This window comes from Ursus maritimus, unplaced genomic scaffold, assembly GCF_017311325.1.
Source record: "Ursus maritimus isolate PB19 unplaced genomic scaffold, ASM1731132v1 scaffold_2, whole genome shotgun sequence".
NCBI lineage: Eukaryota > Metazoa > Chordata > Mammalia > Carnivora > Ursidae > Ursus > Ursus maritimus.
The window spans coordinates 92,643,649-92,667,796 of NW_024424452.1; the positions used below are offsets into that span (position 1 = coordinate 92,643,649).

General features: G+C 40.4%; 1 protein-coding gene across 1 annotated transcript in view; it reads left to right on the forward strand.

Annotated features, from left to right (window-relative positions):
* The window catches only part of INTS7 (integrator complex subunit 7), an 88,873-nt gene extending 69,396 nt beyond the window's left edge, over positions 1-19,477 (forward strand). The window contains exons 14-20 of the mRNA XM_008701174.2: positions 2,833-3,027; positions 3,523-3,626; positions 4,669-4,737; positions 9,840-9,972; positions 13,218-13,316; positions 14,623-14,808; positions 17,983-19,477. Of these exons, the coding sequence (XP_008699396.1) occupies positions 2,833-3,027; positions 3,523-3,626; positions 4,669-4,737; positions 9,840-9,972; positions 13,218-13,316; positions 14,623-14,808; positions 17,983-18,270 (1,074 nt within the window). The 3' untranslated portion in view covers positions 18,271-19,477. The remainder of the gene's footprint in view (positions 1-2,832; positions 3,028-3,522; positions 3,627-4,668; positions 4,738-9,839; positions 9,973-13,217; positions 13,317-14,622; positions 14,809-17,982) is intronic.
* The last annotated feature ends 4,671 nt before the right edge of the window (positions 19,478-24,148 follow it).

Here is a 24,148-nt window from a genome sequence, read left to right on the forward strand (position 1 = left end):
CAAATATATGTTCTTAATATTGTATTCCGTTTTCACAGCTGTTGTTAGTAGGAAGGCTGGTTTAAAACAGTCTAGTCCATGATTGCTTTATGCTTGGCTTATTCTTTCAAAATCTGAGATTATACTGAGTAAAATAAGCCAGAAGATAAATACTATATGATTCCACTTATATGAGATACCTAAAGAAGTCAGATTTACGGAAACAAAAGTAGAGTAATGGTTACCAGGGACTTCAGGTCCATGGTTTACATTATGGTTTACTCTTGGCTGTTGTGTGTTCTTTACCACTGTGTGCACACAGACACACACACATACTTTTTGTAACTGAGCTCATCAGGTAAATTTCTTTTCAGCCATGTTGGTTTCTTTAAGTATCTCCATTTAGAAAATTGGATATGTACTACAAGTCAGAAGCTCAGTGAAGCAGCATTATATGCATGTCTAACAAAGATTTAACTTTAGGGCGCCTGGGTGGCTCAGTCGGTTAAGCATTCGACTCTTAATTTCAGCTTAGGTCATGATCTCAAGGTCATGAGATCGAGCCCCACATCAAGCCCTGCATCAGGTTCTGCACTCAGTGGGAGTCTACTTGAGATTCTCTCCCTCCCTCTCTGCCCCCCCACCTGCACGCACATGTGTGCTCCTTCAGACTCTCTCTCTCTCTAAAATATAAATAAATAAATCTTTAAAAAAAGATTTAACTTTATCTGTTAATTAGGGGAAAAGAAAGAAAGAAGGAACAAGAAAAAAAGGAAGAGAAAAATAGTTATTTGAATAACGGGGAAGCAAAATAGCAATCCAAATAGTGAGGGTAGTTTTTCTCAATTAGCTGATACCCAAAAGTGAGCATTAGGGAGAGCTCTGAGTTTGTTGTTCCTTCACCTGCCTGTGTTGAATTCATTGAAAATAATTCCTCCCTGAGGAAGTTTCAAGGGTAATACTGATTATATGCGATTTTTGCTTTACCTGCTAACCTTAGATTCCCAACCTGTGTTTAAGCTTTAGCCTTAATACAAAGAAAAGTAAATAATATCCTTTTTTTAAAAATCTCTCATTGGCATTATTCATACTGCTATAATCTAAATTTTATTTCTTATACATTTTCTTTTACAGATGATACTACCTTTTAAAGTCTTTGGCCTCTATGACAAACCTATCTTTTCCATCTTTTGAACATGCATACTATATCTAGCATTGCTTTCTTACAGCGTAACACAATCCAAGATGCGCGATCACTTCCAGAGTTTCCATCTTCTATCATCAATAAAATACTCAAAAACAAATCCAGAGTTGCAGTAAATCCGTCATTATAACTACATCTTGCTTCTGTTTCAGTTTTGTAATGCATGTTGGGACAAGATAGCCAGGGTTTTTGTCTGGTCAGATGGTCTGTACTGTATTTATAGAACGGTATCGTATACACCAACTTGTATCCCTGACCGTTGTAAAGTTACTGACAAGCAGTACATTAAAAATAGCAGGTAGCGCTTACGGGGCAGATCTACCTTCTTATAAGAGCAAATTAAATCTCTAAGGAATTAAATGCAATTAAAATGTTCTCTTTATTCTCTTAGTCTGTGCTGTTTTATGGTTAGAACAGACATCCTAAAAGTGTGAAAACCACAGAATTCAATATATTGAGTATAATTACTACCTCTAGCTTGTATAGCTCTATTTATACGTAGCTTATATATATCATCAGGGACCTTGCAATTTGAGAAGGATACTAGTGCAGGTGCATGTTCTTATAAAGGATATAGGGAGTGGCTAATTATTTCATAGAGTAAAATATGAATGGTACCAAATAACAAAACTTACCATTTGACACTTAAAAGTAGAGAGAAGTACACTAAGGTCAATATGTAATACTTGGCCAAATCGTAATACTGTAACTGACTTCTAGAAACCCAAAGTCAAATGCCTTGCTCTCCCGCTAAAAGAATAGTGTAAGATACTATCTAAGGAGCAAAGGGCATCAGCATGTTTTAAGCTGTTCATGTCAGAGAGGAAAATTATTTTCACTATGCTTCCATTTATTGTAGTTTGGCAAATTTTTGGTATGCCTTTTGTTGAAAGCACCATGCTAAGTTTTCTGCCAGAGTAGTTGCTGGGTAGTTAAAGATGGTCCTGGTTCTCTGCCCACACGGGCTTGACTTACATTCCTTGCCCCGTCTACCTAGCTGATGCTACTCTTTGCTATCCAAGGCTCAGCCCTGAAGCCTCTCCTCCTCATTGAAACTTACTTGGGTGTTATAACCTGTTCTTCCTTGGTAGCCTCTCCATGCGTTCTAACGTGTCTGCTCAGAAAGTCTTTTTTTAAATTAATCTGGGCTCACAGTGGAAAAATACAGCCACGAGGCAACATGGTTTTTTAACAGTGACTGTCTAGCACCATATTTTTCCTGTCCTTATCTTTCTTTCCTCCCCCCTCCCAACTTTTAAAAAATCCTGTCAACGATTCCAGTGATGAGAATTTCAGGTTAGAAGAGTAGGAAGGTGGTGAGGAGGGGGGTTTGGGAAGAATGATAATGTCCTTGAAGTGTCCCTCAAATGATATCTTACTGGGGAAAATCTAGCCAACCCAATTGCTGTGGGGTCTTTGTGAATGTAGGGAGTAAGGAACCTGAATGTTGATGGAACATACAGTTTTTGACAGCTGATGCTAATAATATGGTTTTCTTTCTAGTACTACATCATTCCTCTTACAACGTAGGTGTTTATCCATCAGTGTTAGAACTATAGCTCCTTTGCACAGACGGTGACAAATACTTTGTGTGGCACCGTCTGGCTATTGTATTTACTTTGTCTTATATATATCTTTTTCTCCCACAGGCTGCAAGTACACCACTGAATCCTTTAAGTTTTCAGTGTGAATTTGTAAAACTCAGGATTGACCTTCTACAAGCCTTCTCTCAACTTATCTGTACTTGTAATAGCCTCAAGACAAGCCCCCCACCTGCAATTGCCACGACGATTGCCATGACCTTAGGGAATGACCTTCAGAGGTGTGGTCGCATCTCCAATCAGGTGTGTCCTAACTTCATTTTCAGTGCAGTTTTTATTTACACTTTAGAGGTTTTTGAGGTTAGTCGTGAGATGAAAAATTCTGAAATTTAAAGATCAGCTGTTGGACTCATGGACATTAACCATCAAATGCTTAACTCATCTGTCTTGCCAAAAATAGGCTGCTGTTTTATTAGAATGACAAAGTGACTGATGATGTCTCACTAGATTCTACATATTTATAACTGTATTAATTGTCTTAGTGGAACTTGCAGCTGAAAAAGCAATGCTTTTTGTTTCTGTGTGTCATACGCGTTATTATAATTTTGTGAACATTGAGAATTTCATTTATCATCTTTGTTAATTTTATTTAACAAGGTTTATAGGCATGAATGGACTGGAAGTGAAAAGGGTTGAACTACTTTTTTGATTTGATTGTTTGAGGATAGGTTTTTTTGTATGTTTTGGTTTGGGTAGAATAGCATGTTCTTTGTAACTGATACTTTTCCTACCTTGCAGATGAAACAGTCCATGGAGGAATTCCGAAGCCTTGCTTCCCGGTATGGGGATCTTTATCAGGCATCTTTCGATGCTGATTCGGCAACGTTGAGGAACGTGGAACTGTATCCTAAGCTGCTTCAGTCTTTCTTGTTCTTTGGAAGTAGTCTTTTAAACGTAGAGTAAATGCTTTAGATATGCTTAACTAAAAATACGTATATTTAGGTAAGCCTACAAATGTATTATAATGAATAACTTCTCTTTTGAAATCTAGTATGGGCAGTATAATTTTACTTTTTAACTTCAACCAGGCTCAGGCTTAAAAAAAAAAACAGTGACCCAGTGGTGGTCTTTCTCCACCGCTAGGAAGAGCGTCCAAAGCCCAGGTCCCACCAGTGTTGCATACATACTCGGTGCTCACTTGAGCTGCAGTGGAGAAGGCGACACATTTTCCCACCAGAAACCCATTTTCTCTTTTGTCACCGCTGTCTTCTTCGTGGTGAAAACCCTGGTTCCCATCGCCTTTATTAGCGATCTGTAGTTTCGCTGTCACTCTGGTTCCCTGAGTCCTCTTTGAGTTCTCCATATTTGATTAGCAGCCTCAAGTCCGTTTCGAAAGGAGGGAAGAGAGATGTTTTCAAGCTGTGGGACCTGTAAATCAGTAGTGCTTGGCATTTTGGTTTTCTAAGTAAAAACCTAGTGAATGCCGTGGACCCTTTCCTCTACAAAATGCATTTATTCACACACCCCAGCGGATGTGCTTAGTCCCAGGAGGGTTACCAGATCCCTTGAGCCCCAGCTTAAGAACCTCTGGGGTAACTACAGGCCATTTTTGTTGTTGTCGCTTTTAACTTGTATCACCGAAACTCCTACATCTGAGCAGAAGAGAACAATTTCTGTGATTGAATCACAGAAGCTGTTGCTTGGTTCCCCCTTCCCACATTAGGCAGCCTCTAAAGTACTCTTCCTGGAACAGAATTTAAGGATCACTATTATAAACAACATACATCCCTTAAAAGGGAAACAAAATAATGAAGTCTCAAACCAGTTGATTTGATAACATACGGTTACCTTAACTAAAAATAGAATCCTTGTCTTGGCGTGATAGGTGATATAAAGTCTACATGGATTTCTCTATTTTCATGTATAACCTTAACGTTAATCCAGACAGCAGCAGAGCTGTTTACTGATCTCTCATGCAATAGAAGCCCTGATTTTGGATCCAGAATCAGCAAGGTATTTCTAATAATAGTGTACATTAAAGTACATTTTCCAGTGTTACCTTACCTAGCCGTCACAACATGTGTTTTGGAAGAGGCATTATAGAAGAACAGAAGAGGGACTTTGTTAGTATTTGCCTGAGGTCACACACCCACTGACAAAACTTGCTTTTTTTGACTCCCGTTGTTTATTTACCTCTGCCTGTTTTGTTTTTTTTTTAAAGATTTATTTATTTATTTTAGAGAGGAGGGGGAGGGGAAGAGAGAGAATCTCAAGCAGACTCCCCGCCAAGTACGGAGCCTGAGGCAGGGCTCCATCTCAGTTCCCTGAGATCCCAACGTGAGCTGAAATCAAGAGTAGGACGCATAACTGATTGAGCCACCCAGGTGCCCCACTGCCTCCTATTTTTAAAACATTGACTTGGAAAAATAACTAGGAAGAAGTTCTTTGAATTTGAGTATTTTCTTCTTGTATACTATAACTAAACTTTGGTTTGAAAAATTGGGTTAATAATTAAGCTTAAATTTTTTATTCTTTGGTTTCTTCAACAAAAATATATTCCTGTTTTTGCTTTATTAATATTCTTTTCTCCTCTCCCATTAACTAACTGTTCAAAATATTTTATTAAAGAATGATCCATTGTTTTTTTCCCATTACATTATTCTGTTTTGGAATGTGCGTTTTCAACTGTCTATAATTTCCAATTTAGTAAGGCCTCTGATTCCAACGTCACCTTTCTCAAAGAGAATATAATCAACAAACCAGAGTGAAATTTCTCTACCCTAAAGCGTTGACTCACCATTTCTTTTCAGGACAATAGCAGGATCCTTGCGTCTGTTTTAAAGTTCTGCCTACTCTCAAGCTAGGCCACTTAGCTGTCTTTGTCCCCACTCATCCAATCCATTTTAATATTTTCATAACGTACTAATATTCGTTTATTTTTCCTTTTATCCTATTTTCATCAGTGTTCATTTTCCCTTCAGATTTGCAGTGCTTATTTAAAAAAAAAAACCCTTCCTTTTAAGTTTCAAAATATGCTTAAACCTCCATTTTATAGAGTCTTTGCCAATTAATTGATGCTTTGAGGCTCACACCAGTTCTTATTGTGCCATACTCATTTTACTTCTTAGCACCCAGATATCATTGTACTGTTAATTGGTAGAATTAGTATAAGTGTTCTCCTTGATTGACTTTTTAACAGATTGGGTGCATTGTCAGCAGGGGTGGGGTGAAGGGAGTTATCCAGCCAGCTTTCACATGCTACCCTCTCACTCTCTGGGCTTCCTACCACTTTTTTTTATTCCTTTCCTTCCCCTCTCATCCTCCAAACCTAGTCCCCTAGCCTCTGCCCTTCATAGCAGGGAAAAATTGGAAAAGAAAGCTTACACCTTGAAGGGGAGGGTTCTTTGGGTTTCATTCTCAATAGTATACAACTGCAAAGAGTGGATTCCTTCTAAAACTTCTGCACCTTACAAATAAAGACTAGCAGCTAAAAAACCTCAAGAGTGAAGCATAATGTTAGTATTTCACTGTAGTTTTTACAAAAATCTATCTTTTTCATAGCCTAGGAGCCTTCTGGGGAGAAGAGACCTTGTCTTTTTTTTTTTTTTTTTTTAAAGATTTTATTTATTTGACAGAGATAGAGACAGCCAGCGAGAGAGGGAACACAAGCAGGGGGAGTGGGAGAGGAAGAAGCAGGCTCACAGCGGAAGAGCCCGATGTGGGGCTCGATCCCATAACTCCGGGATCACGCCCTGAGCCAAAGGCAGACGCTTAACCGCTGTGCCACCCAGGTGCCCCAGAAGAGACCTTGTCTTATTATTCAACTTTGTATCTCTGGCACCTAACATAGTGCCTGAGCCAGTAATAATAAATACGGATTAGGACAGGGTAAATGTCTATAATTATGAATGTGATTGCCTCATCCCAACTTTTTAGGATTATCAAGAAGAAATATTTTGAGATGTTTGTCCATTGCATTTTTCTGCTCTAGCTTTTTATTTGCTCTGTCATGAATCCTTCGTGCTTAATCTTTATGTTATTGCCTAAACGATAAGGGAACAGTTTCCAATGGTGACAGAGTAACTCAGACTGGACTTTTCCTTTTACTGCAAACAGCTAAAACCTGGATAAAACATATAAGTTAACTGTTTTCAGGTGTTGGGAAATAGGTAACTCAGGAATGTAATCCCTCAGAGGAGGGGCATAAATCAGGTAAACCCTACAATAGTCTTTACTCTCCTCTTGTTGGAGGCACTTTTTAGACTGCCTCTCAGCGAGGAGTAACCAAAGCAGAACATGGGGTCTTGCTTAGTTGAAGAGATAGGGATCAGGTTCTGGGAACCAGAAGAAGCTAGGATTTGCAGGACAGAATACAGGAGAGAGGAAAAAGCTTTCCAGGGAAAGAGCTCCCGAAATTTCACAGGCTGTGAATCTTTGGTTGAATGCTAAGCTACGCATACGCAAGGTGAAACTCCACAAGGCCAGGCAAAAACTACTATGGAATAATTACCAGAAGCTATAAGCCGAACAATTCCCAGAGCTCACACATGTCTGAGAAATGTTTGAGTTCCAGTTAGCCAAATGGAGAGACCTTATTGAACACTGAGAGCATTCAGAAGAAACACCAGAGGGGTCAAAAAGACATAATTCTGAATACTTATGTACAAAGTAGCAGATCTTCCAAATATATGAAGCAAAAACTGACAGAACTGAAAGAGAAATAAATCCACAATTACAAAATTCTCAGCACTGCCCTCTGAGTAATTGATGGAACAACTTGTCAGAAAATTTCTTAGGATATAGAAGACTTTAACAACACCATCAGTCATTTTGATCTAATTGACATGTATATACTAACAGCAGCATATGTATTCTTTTCAGGTGCATGTGGAACATTTAATGAGATAAACCATATGCTAGGCTAGAAAGCAAATCTCAAATTTTAAAGCATTGAAATCATACAGAATATGTTATCTGACAAATTACAATGGGCAACAAAAATGATCTCTAGAAAATCCCCACATACTTATGGTAACAGCAGTTACCATAGAGAAAAGTTTGCTGAATTTGACTTACATCTTTCAACTTGTGCTGTTTGGAAGATGCCATTAAGAAAATGAAAAGACAGGTCACAAACAAGGAGAAAATAGTATCAAATATATTCTATCAGAGGACTTGTATCCAGGATATTAAGAACACTACACAACTCAAGACACTGCAGTTTTTACAAATTGACAGATTTGAACAGATGTTTCAAAAAAGGAGATATGCTAATGTCCAATAAGCAAAAAATGCTTAATATCATTAGGCATCAGAGAAGTGCAAATTAAAATCACATTGGAATATCTACTAACACCCACTAAAACGGCTAAAATTAAAAAGACCTTCAATATCCAGTATTAGGATGTAGAGGAGCTTGAATTCCTACCATTTGGGGAATACAAAGTGATTCAATTCAGCTGCTTTGGGAAACTGTTGGCAGTTACCATCTGACCGGTTCTACTCCTACTTACTTACCCATAAGAAATGAAAACATAGTTCCACATAGACTCATATGTAAAATTTCATTGCAGCTTTGTTTGTAATAACAAAAACTGTAAAGATCCAAATGCCTCTCGACAGGCAAATGGATGAACTCATACATCCCCACAATGGAATACGCCTCAGCAATAAAGATGAATGATCTATTGATATATGCAAAACACGTGAATGACTCTCAAAAACATGCTGCGAAGGAAACCAGACTCAAAATAGTACATATTTTAGGACTCTTTATATGCAATAACTGGAAACATCCCATTTATAGTGATAGAAAGCACCCCTGGGGTTGCCTTGGGTCAGAAGTGGGAATTGACCAGAAAGGAGTATTTTGAATAGGTGTATTTCTGTGCTTTGTAACTTATATCTCAATGAAGTGTATTTTTTAAGAAAATGAATGCTTTTGTAGGTAGGGCAGTATTCTGAATTTAGACCCTCTTAGTAGCAGGTCACTATGTAAAACACTTTAATTTCTCTATGCTTTGTGTGTAGAGTTTTTCTAGAGTCATATAAACGAGGTTCAGTTCTTGTCTTATTGGAACTTGAGGTACAGTGCAGAGCAGGGAACAAAGCTGTGGAGCCATACGAACATGATGAATTTCATCATTCACTCTTAGCTGTAGAAACACATGCATGGGACTTCATCTCCCTGAGCCACATATGCGTAAACTACAGGTAAATAACGATGCCTGTCTCCTAGAGTGGTTCTAGTGGTTAAAGGGAATAACCTATATAAAGTACCTAGGTGAAGTGCCTTAGTGGGGCCTTTTAACACACAGTAGGTGTTAAAAGGATAACAAGGGAAGAGTACGAACAGTCTTATGCCCAGTGTGGCTGAATTACCTATATTGCATTTTTAAGTAATCCCGTTGAAGTTTAGTTAGCATACAAAAGGTTTGCTTTCTTTTCTCACTTAGAAATACTTTCAGAATTACTTTCTGGGTGTGAGGCAGTAGAAGAAGGAGGAAATCTAGGTAAAACTTTTCCAGTTTTACCCAGCTCTGCGTGCTAGCTCTCCCCCGAGCATTCCCGCATCTTCCCTGTACATGCTTTAGGTTCATGCTATTTCCGCAGCCCTGAATGCCCACCACACTTCCGTCTCTCCACATCTTATCCATCCTGCTTGCTCCGTGGTTTGTTCAAGACCCATCTCTTCCGTGGCATTCCCCACTCCACATTCTGATCTTTTATTGGTATATCTTCACTGGTTCTGTGGCACTTCACCTGCTGGCTTTGTCCTGCTGGTTACCTTTTCAGATGTCTTGGGTCTCCTTCACTTTATGGCAGAGGTGAGGGTTAAACATTTTTCTACTACCTAACAACCAAGGTGATTAGCCTTACGTAATTTGAAGTCAGGTCTGGGTTGGAACTCCGGGCTTGTTACTTACTAGTTATGTGACTGAAGGCAAGTCTCTCAACCTCTCCAGGCCTCAGTTGGCTCATCTGTAAAATGGAGACAGCAGTGCCTACTTCGTTATTTTACAAAATAAAGGAGAACGTGTAGGAAGTGCCTGACACACTTAGACATTAAGATGGTGACTATTTTGTTTGATTAATTGCTACTTCTTTGACCTCAGTCTCCAGGAATCTGGACCTACGGGAGCCGCCCACGCGGACAGTGAATATGAGCGGAGAATGATGTCTGTCTATAATCGCGTCTTGGAGGAAGTGGACTCACTCAATCGGAAATATACCCCTGTTTCTTACATGGCAAGTGGCACTTGTTTCATTGACTTTTTATGACATAGAAGTCGGTTTCTCTCCAGTTCGGGCACTTCCTAACCCTGTGACTTCAGCAAACTCACCTCTCTGCCGGTTTTCTCCGCGCCTGTCTTGTGACAGGGTTACTATCGTACCTGCTTTGCAGCATTGCCGCGAGGATGAAATGAGCTAACAATCCGTGGCGGGGGCTTGGCACCTCTGTGGCTACTACATAGTTACATTAATGTGCCGAATCTGCTCCCCCAGAGCACAGCTAAAACTTCTTTTTTTTTTTTTTTTTCCTTTTTAACAATGTAACTGAAGTTGCAGTAGTTCTCAACTCTGGCTACTCATCAGAATCACTTTGGGAGCTTTTTAAAAAATAATCAACACCCAGGCCCCACTCTAGACCAGTTAACTTTGAATCTTTGCAATTAAGGGCCAGGCATTAGTATTTTTCAAGGCTCCCAGGTGATTCTCTCCTGCCACCGGGGTTGAGAACCACTGACCAATGGAAACAGAAAAAACTGGGCTCGTCTGGTCGTCTACCTGGCAGTGAATCACTTTCTGCCAGGAGATGCCACCAGTGTCCTTTGGTGCAGTGCTTCCCTTTTAGCTTGCCGAATCTCTGTGGCCTTTGGGAGTGTTGAGCTCTCACTCTCTCTTCAGTCTTCTCCCCAACAGGACAGACTGACACACACCCAGATTTTCTTCTGCCTGCTTGGCCATTCCTCAGTGTCTTCGTCAGCTCAGGCCCCTATATCAAAATACCTCTACACTGGGTGGCTTAAACAACAGACACTTCTTTCTCCTAGTTGTGGGGGCTGGAAAGGCCAGAATCACGGTGGCAGCCAGTTTGGTTCCTGGTGAGGACCTTCTGGCTGGCTTCCAGATGGCCACCTTCTCACAGTGCCCTCATACCAGGGAGAGAAAGGGAGCTCTGGTGGCTTTTTTTCTTATAAGGACACTAATCCCATCATGGGGCCCCATCCTCATGACTTCTTCCAAACCTAATAACCTCCCAAAGGCCCCAATTACCAATACATTGGGAGCTAGGGCTTCAAAATAGGAGTTTGGTGAATACGCACATTCAGTCCATAACTCCCCATCTGTGAACTTAGGCCTTGGAGAGTTTCCCTTGCCCACCCATTAGGTGCTGATATCCCCTGCAGCTCTCTTCTGGCTCCTGCTCTTCTCACTCTGTACTCTCACCTTTTATCAAGTGTTTAAGAAGAAATTGGCATGATGCATTGTGGAAGAGTTAAATTAAATTTCAGGACAGGAACTTTCCTGGACATACTGCTTTCCACTTATGATCGTCAATATGTATTTGCTGAACTGAATTGACAGAGGTAGTTGTTTGACACTGAAATTTGGTTGCTAAGGGACAGTGTAAAGATTATCTTTGAAGGAAATATACACATCTGTGCAAGATATTGATTAGATGTCAAAAAATACAAAGGCTGGAAAGTACTGGATTCAACAAAGAAGAGAGTGCTGGGCTCTGCTAGTCCTCCTGCTGTTTTACTGACCATAACGTGTGACTTCGGACCTCCAAACTCTTCCGGTGATGGTAGTCTCCTACTAGCGTACCTGTGGAGGTGTGCCCCACACGCCGGAGGCCTCAGAGGCGGTCCACACTGTCCCTGGAGGGAATTGTAAAATCTGCATCCATTCTTTTAAAAGGGAGAATGGTGCTTTTTTGCCAGGGAGCAGCCTGAGGTCACTTGGGGTCCACTTTAGTCCATCCTTTAAAGAGGTGTCTCTCCTCAAATACTCTCGGCATCAGACTTCCACTACCAGCAGGACGTCCCTGCAAATGCTTCCCATGTTCCTTGTTGCAGGAACATGAATAATGTTGCGTTAGCAGTTAAACCTGAAGGAAGAGAACCAATGTGTTTGAATCTGTGTTGTGGTTTTCTCCAGTAATAGACCTGCCATTTGTGTTAGAGGTCTCTCGGGCACAAAATGTTCAACACCCTGAAACCAGGGAGGAGTGGACTCTTCTGGTGTGTAGCCTTAATGCCCAGCTGTTTAAGACTGTTTACAACATAGGCCACTAGGTGGCGCTGTGCTTGGCATCAGGAGCTTAGAAGGGCAGCCAGCATGGTAGCGTGGTTTTTACCCCGAGGTGCTTTTGGGGAGCTGATGGGGAAGTAGACTGAGGAGGGACATGTAGACCAACAGGAATAGGTCTGGGTCACCCAAAGTTACAGGTGTTCTGATGCTGCTGTAGTTTTTTGGTTTTGTTTTTTCTATTCAGTTGGTGAATTGTTGGTGAAATAGAACTAAATCATTGAACTAAGAGTTAGGCAACCTAGGTTCTAGTTCCAGCTTGTTCTGTTACCTGTCTGGGTGACCTGTGTCATCAGCAAAATTGAGGATTAGCCTGGGTGACCTTTATAATATCTTTGACAGTGTCACAGGTGTATACTCCAAACTCATCAAGTTGGATACATTAAATATGTACAGCTTTTTGTATGTCAGTCATACCTCAATAAAGTGGTTTTAAATAAATAAATATGTATAATATCTTAGAACTCTTAAATGATAGTTGTAGGACTCCTCTTACTAAGCCTGAAAGGATTCACTGTGGTGATGCTCTTCTGCAGCTGTTCTAGGAGTTTCAGAACTCAGTTACATTTGTGAAATGGATTTTTGAAATAAGGTACTCTAATCCCATAGAGTTGAACTGTATAGTCATTCTTAATCTGACTTCCAGTAAGTTTCCACCATTGCTCACTCTCTAGAGGCCCATGGTCACAAGGCCAGGGAAGCCACCCGGACATGGGATGGAAGAACAAGTCAGTGAGGCTCCCTGTGGGGTTTGGTGTTAGGCCTTGGACATCAGTATACTGCCCTGGCTTCCTTACCATGTCTCCTTGGTCCCACTTTACCGTATAAGAGTGACTCTATATTGTAGTATCTAAACTAATTATAGAATAATAGATCTAACACCTCTGATGCTACAGAAATGCAAAATTTGTGCATTAATTGGCCTGGAGGATTTTCTTCTACATTTACTTTTATTTTATTAAATATACGCTAAAATAAAGTAAAAATCTGCAGTTGTACTCCTTGACACGAATGATTTGGCAAACATTTGGGTGTTACGCCTCTTTACTGATTGGTATGTACCTTTGCAATAATCTTATGACCATTTGTACTTTTTAAACTTCTTCATGAAAGTACCGTTTGTTGATGAAATTTGGAAATTTATTTTTATTTGACTCAGTTTCTTTATTCCCTCCCAGCATACAGCATGTCTCTGCAATGCCATCATTTCCTTGCTGAAAGTTCCTCTTTCGTTTCAGAGATATTTTTTCCAGAAACTGCAGTCTACCAGCATCAAGGTAATACTACCAAAATACGAAGGTTAATGTAGATTAAAAACCCAGTCATCTTCTGGAATACATGGGATATAGCTCTGCTTCAGGATCTTACCTTTGGTTTTGATAAAACTTACTTTAGTTGTAAGTTTTTTCTCCCTTTATCAAGTGGTTTGGTGAAGGGAATGGGATTTGGGAGTTAAACCCTTTCCCTTCTTAGCTGTCAGTGCCAAGTGCAGTGTGACAGGCATTCGGCTACCTGGAGCTCTGTCCCTTGTCTCCAAGAATAATCTTAGAGGTTTTCATCATAGTCCTCTACAAGGATCTTGAGCTGAGTTTGCATCTGATCGGGCTTTTCAGACCCCATTTAGAATAAATCAGGTCTGGTAAAACATTACCAGTCCTATCTCTAGAGTGCTTTTGTCTGTGAATATCAAGTTTTGAGGAGCTGGCCAATGAGAAGAGCTAGTATTTGAAAATATTTGAGCCACTCCAAATTCAAAAGCTATTTTTGATTCAGAGGATGGAATTGTTGGAAAAGGTGGAAAACTCGCCTCCAAGAGATTTCCTGGATTATCCGTCCGTGGGTAAATGTCTTCAGTGCACTGTTGCATATCCATTTGAATGCTTTTGATTGTAAATAACAGAGCATTCTATTTCAAAATGACCTGAATAATAAGGAGAATTGATTCTCTTAGCTAAGACGTCTTAAGGTAGGTTGTGTGCAGGGTTGGTTGGTGCAGTGCTCAGCGTCATCAAGAAGACCCTCCTCTTCCGTCTTTTCATTTAGCAGAATTTGCGCTTTCTGTAATTTAAGGGGATTTGGGATTTTTAATACAAGGTTAAAAATATCATTTGGTTCGTTTGTGGAAACTGACTTTCATACCACTGTGACTTGATCATATATATAATTCTAGAATTTTAAGTTCACTGACCCTTGAATTTAGTCTATTTAAAAATTACATAAAACCAAAGAGACAGCAGCTAGACATGAAAGTTGACATAGTGCATTTCCCTGCTGGAATTGGTTCATTGTCAAAGAAATGCCCCGCTACAGAAATGGGGAAGACTAGGGCCTTCACTGTTTTCGGATCCTCTGTTACCTTCACACAGAACTGGGATTTTGGGAGTAGAAAACAGAGCGGTATTTAAGAGAGGTATTAGGGAGAAGGAACCCTTGACTTAAAAGGCGCATTTGGTTGTCCCAGCAGTCAGGTCGTTAGCTGTGTGTGTAGTGTTGTAACATATAAACAACAATTAGCACAAACATGTTTGTTGGAAGAAAGCTTGTCCTTGCTTGTGGGCGTTCATTTTAATGTTGGTATTGCAGCTTGCTCTGTCACCATCACCCCGGAACCCTGCAGAGCCCATCGCTGTCCAGAATAATCAGCAGCTGGCGCTAAAGGTAGAGGGAGTGGTTCAACACGGATCTAAACCAGGACTCTTTCGCAAAATTCAGTCCGTCTGTCTAAATGTCTCTTCCACGCTACAGAGTAAATCTGGACAAGACTACAAGGTAATTGAGGAAAGAGGCAGAGTTGCGATATGGATTTTATCAGCTCATTCATGGAAGTTTTCCAGTGGTTTTCATGGTTAAGCAGATGGCAGTTACACCTCCCAAGGCATGAGATACGGGCATAAGTTAAAAGTACATATTGGGGCTTGAGGGAGCTGATAAATAAAACCTCTCTTTTCTCTGCCTGAACCAGGTGATAGAGAAAGCATCCAGGCAGACAGAGATCAAAATATGAGCCTTAGTGTTCAGCGATGGGGAAACCTAGCTCAGGCGCCTGGCAACAAGGACTTCCTAGCCTTTGAGCTCTGAGTTGAATTTTCCCACCCAGCCTCAGCCTGTGCACACAAGAGGCTGCTCCTATAAAATTGATGGCAGGAAGGAGCATCCTGATGTCCAGAGAAGGGAAGAGAAGGTCTTAGCTCCCCATGCTCAGTTCCTACCCAGAAACTTAGCAGTCAGTAGAACTCACCTCCTCTCCCGGAGACCAATATGATTCATCTAATGAAAAGTCCCTCTACGTGGAGGGGAAACATCAGGAGTGGGGAATGAGTACCTCCCTAACTCCCCTACCCCCCAAAAGCACACATCTAATTATTTTTCTCTATTTTGAGTGGATATTAGCATTTTCTAAAGAAAAAAGGGTATACAGTATTGGCAGACAATGGTCAGATAAAGTAAAATCTTTCCTTAAGGGTGTAACCCTAGGAAAATACTGCTTTGAGAAATCATGAGGCAGGTAACCAAAGTCATGCTTGCTTTCTTAGCCAAGGCCAAGGTGCTGAATACCATGGAATACCAGTATTCCCAATGCAGAACATTCCCCTCTTTAGACGTCTTTCTTCTTCCAGTTCCTTGGTGGTTTGTTCACAGAAAATAGAACACGGGAACAAGTACACAATTGTATGAACAGAGTTGTTCAGATGCCCAAATTGGTTATGTCCAGATTTATTGTGGGCATGCTTAAACTGAGCTCCATAGTAAGAAGAGGAGTACTAGTAAAGATATAAAAAGAGAACATTTTATTCTCTTTGGTGGTTTTAGGCTAAAAAGCCAAGAGAAGGTGTGGTTTTATCCATTTTTATTTCTTTTTTTTGGTAACTTTCCCTTCTTGGCCCACCTTGATAAGGCCCAGCCTTCATTCTCGTGCTCTCTTTGACTCCTATGACACAGACTCTAGTGCCTTATGTAGCAAATATTTGATGAATGATGACAAAAGCCATTTACTGTATTTAGAGTACAACTGTTATGTTTGGGCAATCTTTATTGTCACGGAAGGTGAGAATTTACGTAGTTAACTTACCCCTGTCTGCAGCTGTCTCCTCATTTAGAGTTTGAAAGAACAGTAATTCTCTTTGTTCCTTGTATATAATGATTTCTACTGTTAAGAAAAAAAACATTCAAACCAGTCTTCAGCTTATTAACTTACCTCTCAAGGCATTGCTTCAAGTCAGGAAGCCGATATAATAAGTCATGTGATACAAGATTTGTAATGTTACTTGCAGTGAGTTTTCAACTTGAAATGCATCATCCGTTCAGAGTGATCAGGTTGCTTTGGCCTATTTCTGGTCCTTTTAAGGAAGTTTTTGTTTGGTAAGCATATTCTTTAGGGACATAAAAACCCTACAGAAATTGTGCAAAAAACAAAACAGGGCCTATAAATAATTCTGAGATCGCGAATTGGTGACTTCATTTCATCGATGTTACAGGTAAATGTCTCTGGATAACTGACCTTGTGATATGCTCATTTAGTCCCAGAGCTTCAGGGCATATTTATGTCATTGATTATGCAACAGAAACACACACATAAACCTTGAGCAATCTGGCCAAACCGTCATTTAGGTTACCTTTATATGCATTCCAGGAAAAGTGTCTCTCTTGGCATACTTCATCTTGGGTCCTGGTCAGGGCGCACCAGCAGGTGTTACTGTGTCTCGAAAGGACAGAGACATGGGTGTCTAGCTAAATAAGTGAACAAGCCCATAAACTTGTGTTTTATAATATATTGTGCTGCCAATCTGAACAAGATCCTGATTATCAGGTAGGCACTGTACAAGTTCTAAAGTTAATTTGTCAAAGGAGGGAGGGACAACTGCATTACTGAAGCAATGTAAAATCAGACTGGGTAGGAGGAAGAACCCTAACTTGTATTTACTTAGTGTTAGGTTCTTTTTCAGTCTCATAGATGTTAAACTCCCTGAAACAGGTGATTGCACCCTATTTCTTCAGAATACTTCTTCATAGAGGAAAGAGAAATAGGAATTGGAGTTGGGGTCGGGTAAGCAAGTGTAGGAGAGGAAAATTTTCTCTTCCACTGTCTTAGGGTCTCCAGCTGGGCCTAAGATTAAACTGATATTGAGGCGGATTAACATGAGAAAGGCATACATGTTTGTTAGAATGGTACCCGTACACGGGAGTCCTCACAAGACAATGGAAACCTAAAGAAGTGACCAGAGAAGAAAGTTTATGTAACTTTTAGACAAAGAAACGGTAAATTTGTGAAGATAGAAGACAAATGGGCGAGGGACAGTAAACTGGGGAAGTGACTGGGAGAGAGGTGGGGGGAGAGAGGGGGTGGGGGTGGGAGATAGGGGTTATTGTAGTTTGTTGGTGGAGGTACATTTCAGCATTGACTCCCAGTCTCTAGTGATAGGATGTTCTCCTCTTCTTGGTACAAAGGGCACCTTTCTCATGGGAGATTTTATGACCTGTTTTAGGTAAAAATGGGGGGTCAGAGAGCCCTTCCCACATCTGCCGTTTCTCAAGTGCCTTTAGCTTAAAATAATGTGCCAAAGCAGCATATTTTGAGGTGGCACGTCCCAAGCTGCTTCCCAAGGAAGAGAGGCCAGCACATGAAGGGATTGAGAAAGGCGCTAGAGCTCGTGCTACTCAAGGACGGTGAGGAGCCGGGATCGCTTGATGGTGGAGAGTGTAGGCTCTGGAGTTAGCCTGCCTAGGTTCAGAGGCCAGCTTCACCACTCACTGGCTGTGTGACCTTGGAGAAATTACTTAACTCTCTGCCTCAGTTTCCTCATCTATAAGGCAAGGGCAAAAATGGTGCCTAAACCTCTTGGTTGTTTGCAAGGATTAAGTAAGTACTTCATACGGGGCCTAGCTCACAGTAAGCACTCAGTAAATGTTAGCTGTTATTGTTATTTAACAATTTTTTCGTTCCAGATACCCATTGACAATATGACCAACGAGATGGAGCAGAGGGTTGAACCTCATAATGATTACTTCAGTACTCAGTTTCTGTTGAACTTTGCTATCCTTGGGACACACAACATTACAGTGGAATCTTCAGTGAAAGATGCCAATGGTATTGTATGGAAGACAGGTCCCAGAACTACCATATTTGTAAAATCCCTGGAAGACCCTTATTCCCAGCAAATTCGCCTCCAACAACAGCAAGCCCAGCAACCATTACAACAGCAGCAACAACGAAATGCCTACTCACGGTTTTAGCCACACGAGGAATGCACTACTGGCTTTATAGGAATTGATCAAATGGGCAAAAATAATTTGATTTTACATATGGATTCAGATATAAAAGTTAGAATGTGGAGTCCATTTATTCATTGGTTTCTATAATGTAATACTCTGGGGGAAAAAAAAGGTTTGTTTTCTTCAGAAATTTAATTTGAGAAATAACTGGGTTCCTAGCCAGCAAGAATTTTTGTTCTTGTTCCTTCTTAAACCAAGTCCTTTATCATCTGTTTGACATTTTCATTGTTTTATTGTTTTTCCGTTGCTGAGCCTTTTCTTTCTCTTTCAAGAAAAGTCATGTATTGGGCTCACTGAATTAGTAGATTTGACTCCCTGTCCACCAAAACATATCACTCGCTACCTGGCACAGACCTCTAATTTTGAGCCAGGAGTTGGGAAGTTCTGACCAGTCGGTACAAAGTGGACCTGTGGTAACAGAAACCGAGTTCTCCCCTGGATGGACATCAGTGTGTCCCCTGAAATCCAGTTTTCTGGATTTTGAGAGCATGCAGTCTAGCAGATTTGAAACATCCTGCTATATTGTTTCAACTACTTACCTATCATTTCTATGCTAACACAATCTTTATTTATTGTTTTAGTATTTAATTGACCCAAAAAACAGCTAACAATTGCATACCAAAATTGGAGATTAGTCATTTGTGTTTTCTAGTATGTGTGTGGTTTTGTTTATAGTGTAGACTTTTTACATTATTTCCAAGAGTGAGAAAACTCACTCACATTTATTATCTTAATGTTTTAAATTAGGAGGGCAGATCTTTTGATTGGTTTGGTTTCTTCTTGGCAAGTTATGTAATGCTAGACCTGATTGTCTAGAAAGAACAGCCTCTGTTGCACAGCCTCAATTAGTTGGGACGCTCAGGGAATAGAAGTTTTCTGGTTAGCCAGAAAACCCTTTTTTTCTATTTCAGTACAGGTTGAAAACCATTCTAAAATATAATAATAATAATAAACTTTCTTGTCTAAACGCGGTATACTAGACGTAATTTACCTGTTCATTCTTCATCTGGGGTCATTCGGTGCTCGGGATCATGGTTTTCTAAACATCAGGGATCATAGGGTTGCAGATGTTGTTGATGATGACAATTGGGCTGTAAGCAGCTGTGAAGATGAAGCTGGGCACATTCCCGGGAGGGTTCCTTTTTAAATAAATCTCTCCTTTTCTTTGCTTGTGTTTTGCATTTTTTTCTTTAAAGTCAACATTAGCTCAAAGAAAAAATGAGTTGGTTTTTCTTTTTTCCTCGTCATGTCGCCTCCAGCGGTGGGAAGTGATTGGCAACTCAGATTCCTCTGAAACTGCTTGGCTCCATGAGCTCTTGTCCCAGCAAAAAGCACCCTCTGCTGCCATTGGCCAGACCATTGTCATAAAACACCTAAGTCCACAGTGTCCGCTGAGGATGACCTCTCTTGAAATGCAGCGCGGTGGTACACCGTGCATGATGTGGACAACTGTGACAGCATGTGGGAACACAGGCCCGAGGAAGAATTGCCCAAGTGGTGCAGTGGAGGTATGCAGGACCCCTTTCCTTTTCACCAGGCGTGGAAAAAAACTGGACCAGAAAGCACAGGTTGCACTTTGGTTCTGATGAATTAGCCCTGTGGCCCCGGGGCAAGTTACTTTATCTCTCTAGAGTAGTTTCTTTGTAAAATGACTGAATTAGACTGGATCTCCTAACTCCAATCTAGAGTTTTATCAGGTGACTGAAAGAGTAAAAGACCAAAAAAAAGAGCTCTTATATGAGGGGAACAATTTTTTAATTCGGTGTCTGTTTTCAGAATGAAATTTTATAATGTCAATTTCAGGTGTCTGGTCCTGTTTCAAGGCAGAATTCTCAAGAGAAGAAGCACATCTTGTAAGCCAATAATTCCCCTCAGTTCCCTTTGAGACCTTCCCAGATTTTATGTTCTTAAAAGGCTTTTTTTGATAGCTACAGTTATAAACTCTTTGATTTGGTGTACTGTAGGGCTTCTGGCACAAACTTGGAAAGGAATTATTAATAAAAACAAATCCAAATAGTTCAGAGTAGGAAAATAACTCTGTGAAGCAAAAAAGGCTATTTTAATTGAGTATGTCCATTAGATCCAGGATTGGAACTCTGATTTTATGTTTGGTATAATGTCTACTGCATTTTTGGCATCAGCTGTTAAGCAGTTATTTGGGGTAAGGGGAAGTTGAGTTTATAATTTCAACAGTACAGTAATGAATGAAAAGAAAAAAATAGGGAAAGATTAAGGAAAGAAAGATACACATACTGATTGTGAAGTGAGCATGTCCCCTGAACTTAGAAATGTGGACAATAAAGGGTGCCGGCTGATTGATTCTAGGAAGACAGGGCTAATTTTCTCAGTGTTTTGCCACTTTGCAATATAACCTGGTGGCTCAGAGCACAGCCTCTGCAGCCACACTGTCTGGGTCCAAATCCTAACTCTGTCTAACTTGGTGACCTTGGACAAGCGACTTGGTATCTCTATGCCTCCATTTCCTTATTCCTAAAATCGGGAAATATAATCGTGCTTCATGGGAGAGTTGTGAGGATTAAGTGAGTTAATACGGAATTAATATATGTAAAGCATATAGCATGCTCCTTGCAAGAAGCAGATACATGAGTTTGCTAGCATTATGACTATTATACCCTCCCTAATATTATTTTTCACAGTGTTATATCAACTCTTAATCTTAGCATTTTATTTATTCACAATAAAAGTTTCTGCTATTCTGCTACTAAACACACATTTAAGCTATCCTCCCCTCATTTTCAACTTGGGTATGTCAAGTGATTAACAAAATAACTTAATGTTGACCCAAACAAAATGGAATTTCTGTCTATAACCAGTATTATAAATCCTATTAAAATGTTTAAAGACCTATATACAAAGAAAATTATGAAAATACTTTCTAAAGCTGCTGATTGTCTTCAATAGTGACAGCAATAATATATTGACTATTTAGAAATTAAAGTACTGTTATATTCCAGTTTAGCCTAAGAGATCTTGTGATACGACCTTTGAAGCTCATACTAACCAAGGTGGCGGATTATGTGCAACTGGAGACGCTTAGTCATTTTCTCATTAACGTATGTTTCCCAGAAGAACAAACTAACCAAACCAAGATCCTCAGACTAGGGTCCTAGGAATGTCAGTTTAAGTTCTATTTATAAGACTCACTTGCCATGGATCCTTAGCCCTTCTGTGCCAACACCTGCCAGCATTGAGAATAAGAGGATCCTGCCACTTGTTATGTAGCATATATGCAGTGCTTGTCCAATAGAACTTTCTGTGGTGATGAAATGTCCTAAATCTGGCTATCCAGATTCACCACTAGTCCTGTGTAGCTATTGAGTGTCTAAAATATGGCTAATGTGATTGAATCTTTTATTTACTTTTAGCTCAGTTAAATTTAAATAGCCTTGTGTGGCTACCGCCTGCAGAATTGGGACAATGCAAGAGTGAGAAGAAATGAGATTCGCTATTCCCTTTGGACCTCGGTAACTCTTAAATAGATTTCTAAGTAAGAGGTCTGCTTTGGAATTCTTTGACTCATCAAAGGGTTCACATGGAAGACTGTAGATGACAAGGAAGGTACTTTGGGGTTTGTGGGTTTGCTTTGCTTTTAGTAATACTGTGTTTCTCAACCAAACACCTGGCCCTGTTCTTTCTATAATTCACCCTTGGATTTAGCCTTTGTCAGTCACCAGCATTAAAAGTACGATGTCCAAAAGTCTGGTGAATGGGCTTAGATCTCCTAACAGCCGGAGGTTACAGTCTTCCTTTCCATTGCTTGCCGAAGAACACAAAGACCTATAACACCATGGGCCGAGTATTTTATAGGCTTGACTGGAACTAGGCCATTATTATTCTGTACTGTCTCCCCGTATAAAGTATTCATTCTAGGAGTAGTTTAATTTGTAATTGCAATTGGAATTTAAACAGAGTGAGTCATAGTTTTCTCCTTAACTAGTATACCAAGACCCAGAGCTGTTGATACCCACTTTCTATGAAGAATGCTAAGTGTTGTAAATTTACTTTTTTCAAATCTACCACAGATACAAAGCATTTTTCAGTCTTTATCTTTTCCCTTATCTTCCCGCTTACTTGCTAATCTCTCCTGAAGCAATTCTGTCCTGCACAGTCAAGTTTGTTGTGCAATAATTGTCCTCTGTTTAGATCTGGTTAAAGACTGAAGCCTGGTGAAAGGAGTTTGGGGATTATCTTCCTCTCAGATCATGTCTACAAGGTCTAGCTTTTGTCTTGTGATACTAGGCTGACAAACTGAGGCTAAAAATATTTTTATTGTTTACAGAGAATTATTTTTAGCAAATTGTAAAGGTGAAATAATGTGCTTTCATTTGGTATTGGGAAATGAATCAATCAGCAAAATAAGCATCTGTACCCTCAAAAGATAGGATGAGTTGAAGAAAATCAGATTGTTTCACAGAGAAAAAGTATTCTCTACTTTACCTTTTGGTTTTCTTGGGAGATTTCATTTGTGAATTTTGAAGAAGCTTATTTGTGGCTATGAAGCAAAAATATTTCAAATAGAAAACTAAGACAACATGGAGCTAAATTAGACTGAAGAATTATGAGAAGATACCAATGTCGAGTTGTGTTTCCAAGGCCATGGAAGGTGAGAATAGGCCTTGCTGCCTCGAGTTGCACCCCGCCCCCGCCCCCTTAACTGGAAGCAGTGAAGATAATGATGCTTTCTACCGATGTGTCATCTCACTCTGAGATGAACAAAGGATGACAAATTGTTAACACTTGTGTCCCCCACCTTGCTGTCCCTTCCCTACCCCCACGCAGCAGGCAAAGACAGATGTCATGTGATTAGGAGGGTCAGTTCTGAAGCCCCCCACCACACACACACACACACACACACACACACACACACACAAGAGTAGATGAAAAGCCTATTGTGGAAATACAAGTGGGGGAGAAGGGCTTCCCAGCTGTGAGCCCCACACCACGCTAGGCTCTGAGCTGGGGGTGGGAAATGCAAAAGGAATCTGACGGGGAGAGCCCTCGGGCAACTTGTAGTCTACTGACAGAAAAAGAAAAAAAAAAAAAAACCTTATATTTTTACAGAATGTGGAGAGAGCTTTGTAAAAGCTATTGACATAGCCCAAAAGATGCCATTTCTGAAATTCTTAATAGTGTCTCCCCTTGTATGTAACAGGCCAGGCTTTTAGGTAATTAGAAAATGGCCGTCATTTGGCATTTTCTCCTTTCCCCGCACTTGGAAGTGCAAGTGTTCCTTCCTTCTCGGAGAGCCTCTTGACATTATCAGGGACAATTGGGGACCTACTCCTTAGAAGCCAGAGAGAAACAAAAAAGCATTTGGAAAAAAGATACACCCCTAAAGTGTGAAGTCAACATTTGGCCTTGAGGAGATAAAAGCTTACCCTCCGAAAGAATTAAATATTGTCTCATGTTGCAGAAAGTACTGCTGCTTCTAGCCAGGCCGTTGGATGACACAAACCTCCAATGTCACATTTCAAGGTATCAAGGCCTCGGGGAGAAATGACTGTAATCACAGAATCACTTAAGCAACATCAAATCTATCCTACTTAGTGGTTACAGTGTCCCCTGGGATGCTCAAAAGCATATTAGCCCTGGCTAGAATCGTCTCTCAGGGAGTGAGCTCATCAGGAATCTCTCCTTGAGGGCCCTTGACACAGGAGAGGGCCCAGGAGTCTGTCCTAAGCACTACCTCTCCCTCCTTCCTCCCCCAAGCGGCTGACCAGGAGTAGCTGATGGCAAGCACTTCTCCTTCATCCTGAGCACTAGAGGTACCTCAGCTGACATCACAGGCTCTGTGGCGCAGTCAGCAACATTCGTCTGA